This window comes from Panicum virgatum, chromosome 8K (genome assembly GCF_016808335.1).
Source record: "Panicum virgatum strain AP13 chromosome 8K, P.virgatum_v5, whole genome shotgun sequence".
Lineage (NCBI taxonomy): Eukaryota > Viridiplantae > Streptophyta > Magnoliopsida > Poales > Poaceae > Panicum > Panicum virgatum.
This window is the reverse complement of record NC_053143.1, coordinates 43,313,942-43,326,811: the sequence shown is the minus strand read 5'-3', so window position 1 is coordinate 43,326,811 and position 12,870 is coordinate 43,313,942. Positions and strand designations below refer to the sequence as shown.

At 51.7% G+C, this 12,870-nt stretch overlaps 1 protein-coding gene across 1 annotated transcript; it reads right to left on the bottom strand.

Moving 5' to 3' along the window:
- Nucleotides 1-3,785: 3,785 nt before the first annotated feature.
- LOC120646333 lies at nt 3,786-10,254 on the bottom strand. The gene is made up of 3 exons (XM_039922947.1): nt 8,489-10,254; nt 4,219-4,354; nt 3,786-4,127 (listed from the first exon to the last, which is right to left on the bottom strand). Exons 1-3 carry the CDS (start codon nt 10,156-10,158, stop codon nt 3,939-3,941), a joined length of 1,995 nt encoding a protein of 664 aa, XP_039778881.1. The 5' UTR covers nt 10,159-10,254; the 3' UTR covers nt 3,786-3,938.
- Nucleotides 10,255-12,870: the final 2,616 nt, after the last annotated feature.

Here is a 12,870-nt window from a genome sequence, read left to right as displayed (position 1 = left end):
CTCGTTGCTGCAGCACTTGTCTCCGGCACCTCCGCCGCCGCCGCGTTGGGTGCGGCTGCGCCCAGCACCGGCGTCTCCGTCGCCGCTGTGTCGGGTGCGGCTGCGCCCAGCACCGGCGCCTCCGCCGCCACTGCATCGGGTGCGGAAGCGCCCAGCACCCGCGCCTCCGCCGCTGCAGCGTCGGGTACGGAAGCGCCCAGCACCAGCGCCTCCGCCGCCGCAGCGTCAGGTGCGGCTGCGCCCAGCGCCGGCGCCTCCGCCGCCGCTGCGTCAGGCGGGGCTGTGCCCAGCACCGGCGCCTCCGCAGCCACTGCGTCTGCCACGCCCGCCACAGGCGCATCAGCCGTTGCAGCGTTGGGCACTGCTGAGCCTGGTGATGGTGCGCCCGTCACCACCGCATCGGGCACCACCGGGCTGGTAGAGGTCGCTGCACCCGAGGATCCCGCACCCGCCGTCGCCGCCACTGTCGCCGCCGAGGCCGCGGTCGCCTGGGCACCAGCCGACGAGCCGGCGATGGTGGAAGAGATGCTTGGGCGAGGAGCCCTGGCAACAAAGAGAAGGAGCTTTCAGTGTAAAGCAGAGTACCAAGAATAAGGGGTGTGACCAGAATAATACTAACCCTGAAGCGCCGGGAACCCAGCGTCCTCGGAGGCCCGACGACTGCTTCTGCTGCTCCTGCCGCTCTTTGTGGCTGCTGCTTCTGCTGCAGCTGTTGTTCCCGTGGCTGCCGCTGCCGCTGTTGCTGCCGGGGGGAGGTGTCTCTCCGCGGTGATGGTGGCGACGCATCCACCCCAGAGGTCCCGCGATGGCCGGGGGCCCGGGAGCTGCCCTGGCCCGCGTCCTCGACGGAGCTCTAGCGCTTCGCGGCGGGCTCCCCAACCAGGGTCCCATCGCCCCGCTGCAACCTGCGCCGGCCCGTCTCCCCCGACGATGCGTCGGGGCTGCTCCGAGCCTGGCTAGGATCCCTCGTGGCGGCGCTACCAGCCACGGCCTGCTTGCCCTTCGCGATGGGGGCGGACCCCGCAATGCTTGACACGTCTTGATTCCCGTACGCACCAGGGATCCGGATCCCACGGTTCGGGTCGCCTCCGGTCTGGCGTGCGGCCAGCCCACCGTTATCGAGGGTCGGCAGGGTGGCCAGCACCACGGTCCTCAGGCGTGAGTCCTCGCAGAGGGGGACGACACCCTGGGGAAGGATCAGCTGCTCCGGGATGAAGGCATCCCCCGTCACCGCCCGCACCAGGACCTCCAAAGCTTCCTGGGTCAGATCGCTCCCCTCTCCGCGGTGGGTCCTGCTGCAGTCGTTGAGGCCGGTGAAGTTCCAAGCAGGGCGCGGCCTCTACTTCAGGGGGGCGATCCGTCGCTTCATGAAATCTCCGAGCACGTGCAGCAAGGTGAGGCCGCTCTCCACAAGCGACCTGATCTTGCCCAGCACGGAGTCGAAATCCGGCTGCAGGGACGGCTTGGCCCTCCAGGATGCTCGGTTGGTGGCGGGTCCCTCGGTCGGCAGGGTGAGGCGCTCATTGGCTTCGGTGGTGGCGATAACCCAATCCCTGCGCCACTCCTCCCACCTCCCGCCAGTGAGGCCGGAAATGTAAGGCGTCGGCAGGTCGCTCCTTGTCTGGAAGTAATACGCCCCCACCTCATCCTTCGCCCTCCCGGACTTCACCAGTATGAAGAAATTGCGGAAAAGGATGATGCAGGGCCATACTCCCACGAACATCTCGCACAAATGGACGAAGATGGATGTCAGGAGGAGGGAGTGGAGCGTAAGGTGCTGAAGTTGGAGGCCGAAGTCTTCCAGCAGCAACAGCAGGAACGAAGAGATCGGCAACCCCACGCTGGTGGAAATGTGCGAGGTGAATAGCACAAATTCCCCGGCGCGGAGGTTGCCGAGGGGAACCGAGCCTGCTCGGACCCCCCAGCCGGTCTCCTGTGCACTCCACCCAAGCAGGCGGCGCACCGTGTTCAACTCTTCCTCGGTCTGGAACCGGCGGGGATGAACAAGGGATGCCATCTCTCTGTGGAGGTGAAGAACAATCTGTGTGGGGGAGCAAGGGGCAAGGAAAGCTCAAAGGCAAAGGGGTGCAAAGGTTGGAACGAAGGAGGCAAATGCGGGAAAGTAACCGCGGTATGCGGTTCGCCCCATTATAAAGCCTGACTCAACCGGCGCGCCCCAGAACCGTCGCTGGAACCCAAGCGACGCCCGCACCTGGTGTTAACCGCCGGTCCATGACAAGGGGGCCCAGGCCCATCTGTCAGGGAGAGCGGGTAACCAACAAAGGTGTGAAAAGGCGGGATCTAAACCGTCGCCCACGCGCGAAGCGAGGCAGAAGTTGAGCTGACGTGCGCGTATTAAGCGCTGGCGTGGCCGAGCTTTTTAGGAACTGCGCCGGTGGTAAATGTTCCATTTACTCCGGCGGCAACAATGCTGAGCGTCGCGCGCGTGACTAGGTGAACCACTGTGCGTGGGGGCCATGAGTCAGTAAGCCGTTGCGATGTGATGAGGCAGCAAACAACCCGATGGATGGTCAAAGCCGGTCAAGACCCCTGCAGTAAGAAGCTTCAAGCTATGCAGAGCCAAATCGCAGTAGTGGCCCCACCTGCGGGTTCGTACCTCCCCCAAGGTAGGCCCGGGGGCCACTGTCGGTACCCTGTAGCAGGGATACCCACTTTTACTGCGGCAAGGCAGGACCCGTGTAGTTATCCGTAACTGCGCGCAAAGGACGGAGTAGCCAGGCCCCACGGGTCAGGCTCTTTCCTCACCAGGCCAACGGCCCCGGACCTGTTCCCCGCCTGGGGATGGGTCCGGAGACGCCACGTGTCCCTAAGGAAGGGAAGCTCCGAACTGACAGCCGAGGCCTCGGACCCCCCATGTGGTCCGGGACCTCCTGCGTCCATCCGGACCTCCCTTACCGCGTGGGGGTCCGGAGCCGCCATGTGTCCCGGAGGCACGGGCGCGGGCTCGTGCGCGAGTCTTTCGCTGGAAGACACGCCCACCCACCGCATTTAATGCGGATGGTTGAGGTGTGCTCTGTCGCCGCGGCACGCGGGATAGCCTTTGTCAGGCCTCACTATGCACCGCGTATTACCAAGGTACACAGTGCAGCCGCCTGTGCCGCACCCGCGCAGAGCCCGTCTGCCGCATTAATTGGATACGACGGCACGGCACTTATCCATCATGCCGCCTACGCCGCAAGCTACGCGGCCCGTTCAGCTACGTGGCAGGCAACGCCGCTAGCTATGTCTGGCGCCATTCCGACAAGACAGTGCCTGGACACGCTGAACGGGGAACTCTAGGAGCAGACAATGGAATCCAGGAGAGAGATCTCCTTCGCCTGCGACGCCATAATTATGAACAGTACGTTATCTTGTACTACATCGTTGCGCCCACGGGGTCCCAACGGCCATGTACGCGTCCCCTTGAGATATAAAAAGGAGGCGCTCGCTGTACACAACAGGCACACACGAGAACACACGACACACAAGCTCTCGCGGACTCTCTTAAGGCAAGGCAATACAACACACAGTGGACGTAGGGTATTACGCTCCGGCGGCCCGAACCACTCTAAATCATGCTGTGTTCATCGTGTTCTTGAGCGAGATTGAACTAGTCACTAGCTAACCCCCGAGTACTCACCCTCTGGGCTTAGGCGGGTGCCTTCCGCCACCCGGCTGTGGTTTGCCACACCACGACACATGCTAAACCCAGCAGCGAGTCAAAAATCAAAAGGTCACAAATTAGACAGATTTTTGAGAGGAGGGGGAACTGAACCACGAACAGGTAACTACCATCTTAATATCTTATATTCTTATTATTAGTGTTTTGGCTTGTTCGCACTCAGCGTACATTATTTTTTATATGTTTGTTCACGATCTAGCTTGCACCAGTGTACATGTACTGCAATACTGCAAAACGTACGATCAGCATGAGTTTATCAGATCCTGCTGAATAGATTAGCCATGGAGATAAGCGCGTTGGCTGATAGCGCAAGGAACCCAAGGAATGAAAACCACACTGCAATGTTGATCTTGCTGTTGAACTGGTCCTTGCCGTATCTCGACGCCCACAGATGGTTGCGATACGCGGCTGCCGATGAAGCCGATATGAGCAGATACGCCAATACCTGCAGCGAAACTAATTCAGCCATGGTACACTCAACTGGTGCTCACACCGGCAAATCTCGCTGGAAGCTAGAATGCGCGCGTTGTGCCTGCCTGATCGAGGAAGAGGCTGCAGTAGTAGCTTGAGATGCTCCGCGGCATAGAACTTGGCCATAATAGTCGGCGGATTTTGGCAGATGCTTGCACGATCGAGTAGAAGCAGACGACCACATTCACTCCGATGGCGTACCTGCCGTATATAGCACATCATTTGAGGATTGGATCAGAGAAATTAATTAGTTTTACCAACAAAAGATGAAAGGAAGAGATTGAATCCAGGGCGTAAAAAAGATATTCTTTTATTTTTGTTACGAGTCTTACTCAATGTTCTAAATAGAGGTTTATAGGATTCACTACTACACAAATCTTAACCGAGGCGGACAAAAACGATTAACCGAGGCATTTTTCGCAACCGCCTCGGAGGCAAGGTCACAATATATAACCTATTTTCCGAGGCGGTTGTTTACCCGCCTCGGTTAATCGTGTAGAAAAAACAAAAAAAATGGGAAGCCCGTGGACAGGCCCGCCAAGCCCATCCACGAGAGAGGCCGCTGCTGGCGCTGCCGCTCCTCCGCTCCATCGGTATCCGACCGAATCCGCCAGCCCCGAGGCCAGATCCACCAGTCCCGAGGCCAAATCCGTGATCCCCGAGGTTGGATCCAGCCTCCCCGCCAGCGAGCTCATTCGCGCCGCCCTCGCCGCAGAGCCTCCGCCGTCCTCATTGTTGGTGGGGTCAATGGCCACGAGCGGCGGCCGCCGCGTCCCGCCACCCACCCGCCGCCACCGGGTCCCATCGCGCCCACGGCCGCCGGTTCCCACCGGGTCGTCGCCGGGGGCCTCGCGCTCGTGTGGGTCACCATTGAGACCGCGTTCAGACCCTTCGTCGACCGCCTCCGTGGCGCCGTCTCCCGTAAAACCGACCCCGCCCGCGACCTCAACCAGGAGGAGGCCCTCGCCGCGGCCACTACCGAGGCGGAAGAGGAGAAGGCGCCAATGCCAGAGGAGCCGTCCGCGCCCCCGCCCCCCGCCGTGGTGGAGGAGAATGTCGAGGAGAAGGTGGCCGAGCTGGAGGAGAAGGTGGAGGAGGCTGCCGCCGCCGACAGGGCCGAGTGAAGGGGATGTCATCCCTGTCCGGGTCCGCTAGGGGAGCGGCGCGCCGCCGCCGCCGACCCAGCAATGGAGGTGGTGTGCGAGAGCGTGCCGCGCGGGTGGGGAGGGAGAGAGAGGGGGGAGGGAGAAGTGCGGCTGGAGGGGAGAGGTGAGTGGTTAGGGTTTTGTGGTCATTTATATACTGTTCTCAGCAACCGGGCTCGTATGGGCTTGTTTTGGGCTCGATCTATTAATCAAGACGGATCTTTTTAAGGAACCCGCCTCCAAAAATAGGTAAATTAACCGAGGCAAACATTTTAATAATGGCCGCCTCTGTTAATATATTTTGCGAGGCGGTTTTTCCAACCGCCTCAGTTAATAAGAAATGACCGCATCGGTTAATACGAGGCGGTAGGAATTTCTGCCTGCCTCGAAGGTGAATAAAAAATGTCGCGGTAAATCATTTTTTGTAGTAGTGATCTAGCGGTAGCAATCCGAAATTGCACTAAATCCCCACTATAGCACACTTTAGCCCGCTATAGCCCGCTAAATCCCCGCTATAGCCCGTTGCGGCGCCCCTCTCCAGGTGCTATAGCGCTGCTATAGCTAGGCTATAGCCCGCTATTTAGAACTATGGTTTTACTATATTCTACCTGTTTCCTTAATAAAGTAACCAGCTAATAATAGAAGCTATGTGCACTTGTGACTATCGTATAGTCGATGCGCTTGACCTAGTGGTGACGCTCACGGGAGTTGAGGTAGTAAGGCAGTAGCGCAGACGCTAAGCCATAGTAGGTGTTCAAGTGTAAAATGAATTGTCCACTTTACCTATCAGCTTTTTTTTTGTCCAACTGGTTGCTGCGTGTAACTCAATATGCTATTAGAGCTAAAGGTTGCAAGTTTGATTAGATTTAGTCTTATTCGATGCAAATGGCTAGTACATACAACTTAAAGTTTGAAAACATATGAGTGATATGTTTTGAGTAATGTGACAGTGGGGTATACCACAGGAACGTGGAGATCAAAAAGAAGACCAACATGGTGATCGTCAGGAAGGGCAAGGACAAGATGGTGATCTTGACTGCACCACCTTCCGGAGCGCTATTCTGGGGAATGCCAGCATTACATGATCATCCCAATGATCCTAGAATCCCCAATGATCCTAGAATCTTGACTTCTCACATTAGAGACATGGAGTATGAGGATTAAGGTCGAGGATAGGGATGACAATGATATAGTACTCCATAGACTATCCTTGCCGTCGTTGTGCAAACATTAATCTAATCTGTCCAATCCATACGATGAGCATGAGTATGTCAACCAATTTATTTTGTAGTTATGTATAAGCTTACTAGGAATTAGGTTCTCTTGCAATTTGAAAAAACACACACATACGCGCGCGCACACACATATCTCCTAAGTTACAATAATCAGGAGATTCTCTTATAGTGAGGTTGATCGATCTACATCGAGGATAACAGAAATGATAGGAAAGAGATACTATATAGGCATCATTCCATTTGCACAGATTGTGTACATAGGCACCACTTCATTTGCACAGATTGCACAGCTCAATCTCTGCGTAGGCGGAAAATTTTTGGAGCTGCCACTATAAGAGGGATAGTCTTCCCCATTAGTTTCTATTTTGGAATGGTCAACACATTTGGAGTCTTATGTAGTTATCTATCATAACTGTTGGTAATATGTTTGTTGAGGACGATGTTGTTGGCAATTTATCAAAACTATTGGGAAAGACAAAAAAAACATTACTTAAAAAACTGTCAGCCACTTGATAAAAATGCTAAGGACTATTTAAAACTACTGTTGTGTGTGAAGCGCCAAGGCAGAACACGCATGCTGCGGGTACGGTCAGCGGGTGGTGAATCGGCAACAACTAATGCTGACAATAGATTTATTGATTGGATCGACGGGGTTGGATAGAGTTTGCAATAGTTGGGCTTGGGCTGGTCATAGCAGTGGGCGGACAAAGATCACTCGTGTCCATGGTACAAGCAACTTACAATCCTTGCAATTATATTTGACCGAATTTGTTAGAGATATTTAAAAATCTGGTCAATATATTTATTGATCTAGTATAGTTGGTTGTATATACTTGTGTTTAGGTTGTAATGCCTTCTCAAAAGAAAGGGCACTCTCATATATTGTCTTATTGTTACTAATTAGAGATATCTTTTGGAGTCTCCACGTTAACCCTCACCAGACAAGCTAGGAAAAAGATAAATTTTAAAAATTCTCATAAAAATCAGAAATATTTAGTCATCAATTTAGACTCCAATCATCATTGTTAATAATATCATTTAGATATATTCTATTTTCTCAAAATTTATCCACGTCTTCCATTATAAAAATAGTCTAAAATAACCTACTAAATCGGTATCTAAATTACTCACTTCTGGCATTATGAAACATAATCTGAAGTAACCTTTAATCTTGATCTAAATTACTCACTTATGCCATTATTTAAAATAATCTAACATTGCACCCTAAATTTGTATCTAAATTATCTACATTCGCCCTTCCCCACGCTGCACGGCGGAGCACGCATGAACGGGAATGGACGGATGGGCGCACACAGGCGGGGGATGCTGGAGAGGGAAGAGAAGCAGGGAAGAGGTGAGAGAAGAGGGGGGGGGACGAGATGAGAAGAGGCCCCACACGTCATGTATATTGGGGATGGGTTATTGGGGGACTACAAAAGCATTTTTTCTAATACCCCTAAATAAGTTATTAGGGGCAGCCCCAATATCCCCTTATTGAGGTTGGGGGACTGCCGGAGATGCTCTTAGTGCGGTCAAGATAATTGTTGCACTAGTTGTATGCACATATGTATATTCCACTCACTCGTCGCTTGAAGAGAATTTTGCAAATAATTGTAACTGAACTTTCAACCGGAGGGGATACTTGTATACACTACCTCCGTTCTTAAATGTATGTCGCCGTTGACTTTTGATATGATATTTGATCATTCGTCTTATTCAAAAAATTTATGAAATTAATATTTATTCTTATGTGACTTGTTTTATCAATAAAGGTACTTTAAGCATAACTCATATTTGTGCATATTTGCATTAAAAAATTGAATAAAACGAATGGTCAAAGTTCCTATAAAAAGTCAATGACGACATACATTTAAAAATGGAGGGAGTACTATATATAAAAGATGAAAAAAAAGACAGAGAAAGGGCAGCGTGCTGATGACAAGGTGGTCACTAACCTGTACGTTTCGTAGCGGACGTAGCCGTTGCCGTCCCACGCGGGCGTCATTGCGCTGACCATAATGGAGAAGGCCAGCAGGCTGAGCACCGCCGTGACCGCTTGAAGCGCCATCGACAGCGTCCTCGCCTCCCAGGCCTTGGGCTTGGGCGAAGCTGGCACGTGTTGCGGTACCGGCTCCGGCTTCAGCTCCGGCTCCGGCTTCAGCTCTGGCTCCGGCTCTTCCTCGACGACGTCGGCGGCGGCGGTCCGAATCGGCTTATTGTCGTCGTCCTGCTGCTTGGCCTGCTCCAGGTAGGTGTCCATGCGTTGCGTGGCGAAGATGCGGATGTCTTCGGCGTCGCCCCTGGCTGTGAAGCGCTGGCGTTCGTGGGAGGCGAGTGAGGAGATGGCGGCGGGGCGGCCCTGCCTGTCGTAGATCGCCTTCGTCTTGAAGAGCTCCAGCAGTTTGTGCAGCTCCTTCCGGAGCATGTCCACCATGGGGTCGGCAAGGCGCTCCAGCGCTTTCAGCGCCTCCTCCAGTATGTTCCGCGCGTCCTCCAATTTGTCGCCGTCGGCCTTCTCCATCGCCGCCTTGATGGAGTCCACGTGCTGCCGGCGGGCCACCTCGGCCTGCACCTGCGGCGGTGCGTCAGCTGGGTCCGGCGCTTTCCTGCCGCGGTGTATGGTGACCAGCTCGGTGTTGGAGGTGAAGCGCTGGCCCTCAAAGCTGAATCTGTACTGGACCTTGGCAACGTCGGCGTTGTACGGGCGAAAGGAGGTGTGGTCCCTGAGCGCCAGTTCGACGATGACCTTGCGCTCCTCGGCGCTGTAGAGGGTGCCGAAGCGGATGGTGACGGAGGACGAGCCGTCGGTGGCGGTGTTCCGCGGGTAGGTCCCGGCGTCCACCTTCTTAATGGTGGCCTCGTCCATGAATGGCGTGACGGTGAGCTCGAGGTCCTGCACGATGATGGTGACGAGGCCGGCCAGGATCTGGGAGAATGTCTCCGAGAGGACGTTGGGTTTGATGTCGTCATCCACGAAGTTGTACACCCCGCCGAGGCTCTTCTTTGCGATCGCGTCCATCAGCGCGGAGTCGTGGCCTGAGCCAAAGCCGAAGGTGTGGACGGGCACGTTGCCGGGGTCGACGTCCCTGGCGTCACCCATGTTCTGCTCGCCGTCAGACATGAGCATGATGGCGGCGGCGCGACCGGCGGTGAACTTGCGTTCCCTGAGGACGCTGAGGCCAGTCTCGAGGCCGGCCTGGATGTTGGTCAAGCCAAGGGTATAGAGTCTGCCAACATGGCCCTCGAGGACAGCCTTGGCAGCCTCGGTGGCGCAGCGCAGCGCACACACGCGGGCTGCGGAGTCGTCGAATTTGACGATGCAGAGGCGGTCGTGGTCGGTGAGCTTGCGGATGATGAAGCGGAGGGCTTTCTTCGTGCTGTCGAGCCTGCTTCCACTCATGCTAATGCTGACATCCATGACAGCGACAAGATCTAGTGGTGCTCTGGAGGCCGCGGAGGAGGCGCCCTTGAGCTCCAGCACCACCTTCTGCTCGTTGGGGGCCAGGGGCGCATTGAGGCTGTGGTACTTGATGAGCTGCACTCGCTGCATCGGCCTCGCCGGCCCAGGCTTTGGAGGAGGAGGCTCTTGATCATCGTTGAAGGGAGGAGGCTCATCCGGCATCATTTGTGCTAACCACCAGGGAGGAGGAGGCTCGTTGAGGCTCTCGATGAAACACGGTAGAATGACAATCGCACGCACAAACTGAGCACGGCACAACTTTATTTGTGCTCCTTCGTTTCTTTCTTTATGCCCTTCCTTCGTTTCTTTCTTTGTGCCCCTTTTATATACAGGTTGTTTGCACCTCGGAATTGAACACACGGCCGTCTTGGCCTAATCAATAACTTGCCACATACTGTCACTTATGTCATTTGTTTTAGGTGCTCATTTGTTGAATGTTAAAATTTCATAATTCAAAATATTATATGACATCAAAATACATCATTCGAATTCAAATTAAAATGAATTTTAAAACTACAATTTATGTATCTAAAAATAAACAAATTTTATTTCAGAGTACGAAAATTGAAGCTCCAAGAAAATTTTAATACTAACATTTCAATTAGAAACTAAAAATGAATAAATCAGATTCTCGTGTATTAAATTTTTGCTCAAAATAAAAATTTACAAATAATATGTTTCCAATTCAGTATAAGGTTTCAAAATTGTACATATGAGCTTCGTTATGTTTAACTATCTGAAGACAATGTTGGAGTTCTATTTCAAAGTTTAAATACTTTATGCCCTGTGTCAAACAAGGTGCCGTCCAAGAGGGAAATAAAGCATTTATCCTTCGCTTGTGACCAGATATAAGAAAAGGGTGTACGAGGTTTTCATGGGTAGCTAGGTCCATGAAAAGGTTGTACTTTCTTTGTTTGAGATAGAAGAAGAGAATTAGTTCAAAGCGGATTTCACAAGAAGACTGTCCCCAACGCTCGGCATATAAACCTTGCTACCGGCCTCCTGCTAAAACTGGTGATGTGGGACCAGCGGGCGGGGCTAGTGGGCCCATTTTTTATTTTTGCTTTTATAAATAAGATGGTCAACATGCATACAACATATTAAAACTTGGTTCGAATATCTCGAATAAAATGTGTGTGTGTGTAGACTATATATAGAAAGACTGCACCTGAAGACATCGTATATCAGTATATCTCAGTACAATGTCTTCGACATTGAAAAAGAAGGCACATTTGCTTGTATTGTATACTTTTTTTTAAGGGCTGCTTGTATTGTATAGTTTGCGCTAGATACTTTTCTTTCTGTGGGCGCGTGTGTTGGGTAAGCATCCATCAGGTAGTGGCAATTTCTAAAATCAGACGTGGATTCTCAGACATCCGAAACCTATGCCTCTGCAAAAGCAAGCGTAGACATGTTATAGACCGGCAGTTCGGCAGAAAATTGGTGCTCAAGATGTCGGTAACGGAATGCTCGCCTAAATGGTTAAGGCATCTCAAGCAAGGCACAAAGCTTTTATTTTATGCCTTTTGGAAATGTTTGCCTGTGTGGTGTTCAGATATCTGTATTTCAATTGTAATCATTGTAATCCATGGAAACCAATCCAGCTAGTAGTTGTAGATAGAGTTTGTTTAAATCTTATGTAAATCTAGGAGTTAGTTCGGCCTAGGTTTATCCAAAGGATTGCTTGACTTGTAAGCCACGCCGGAGGGCTTTTCCCTGCCTATATTAACAGAGATGCGGCCCCCAAAGGGGTTCAACGCTTCCTAAAACATTTACATGAGGACCCGTCCAATTTAACCTACTTTAATCGAGACACCGTTCACTCGGCCATCTCAATTAAAACAAATTAAATCCGATCGTCCCTAAGGTGTGGTACCCACTTGTGTCTATACAAAATTTTACTTCAAAATCTAGGAAGATGGATCTTATTTTGCCAACAAAAAAAATGTAAGGACCACAATCATGCAAACTGAGCCTTAATTGGATTAATAGTTTAGAAAATATAAGCATTTAAAATTTATTAAATTCTACTTTCCATGCATTCACACTTGGCCCTTGCCTTGCATGCACATACTTTGACTGAAATGGGAATGTTTTTGGCTGTACAGAACCATGTGCAAGATATGTGTGCTGCGTAGTACAGCGTGATGGCGTGGGGCGCGTTATCTACAACCGAAAAAGCAACAGGAATTTATTAATGGATCTAGCACTACGTCAGAATACCTATATTAGTGACGGCTGTAGACTAACATTAGTGACAGCCGAAATACGCGTCACTAAATTTTTGTCACTAATGTGAACATCATCAGTGAAGCGAAAACCCCGTCACTAATAACTCATCATTAGTGACATGTCGTACCAAAACGCATCACTGATAAGGTCTTCCGTGACGTGTTTTACAAGTAACCCGTCACTGATTACCCATAGCAGTGACGTACTTGGCTAGACCCATCACAGATAAGGTCAATAGTGACGGGAGATGGGAAAACACGTCACCAATACGACCCTTATCAGTGACGGGTTTCCACAACACCCTATGATGAATTAAAAAACAAAAAAATAATAAATGAGATATGAATACACAGTTTTCATCACTACTACAAAAATGATTTGTAGCAACGCCTCAATTTTTTTAAGGGCAGACCAAAAAGTCACTCGTTCCTACAAATAGGGTGCGGATACTGTAAATCTAAGCCACCCCTAAAAATGTCATTTGTAGGGGTGGCTCACTCCCCTAGCCGCCCCTGATATTCAGGAGCGGTGGGGTGAGCCGCCCCTAAAAATCGTTTTGAAAATTCCGCCAAAAATTTATTTAATTGAAATAGAGTTGCAAAACAGTTAAAAAATGTGCAATTTTTACCATAAGCATGTAGTGAC

Excerpts from the sequence above, each read along its gene's own strand:
- LOC120646333 (XM_039922947.1), bottom strand. The coding sequence starts at position 10,158 with ATGATGCCGGATGAGCCTCCTCCCTTCAACGATGATCAAGAGCCTCCT. Across the intron at positions 4,355-8,488 it reads GTCCGCTACGAAACGTACAG|GTACGCCATCGGAGTGAATG; the intron begins GTTAGTGACCAC and ends TATATACGGCAG. Across the intron at positions 4,128-4,218 it reads GCAGCCTCTTCCTCGATCAG|GTATTGGCGTATCTGCTCAT; the intron begins GCAGGCACAACG and ends GTTTCGCTGCAG.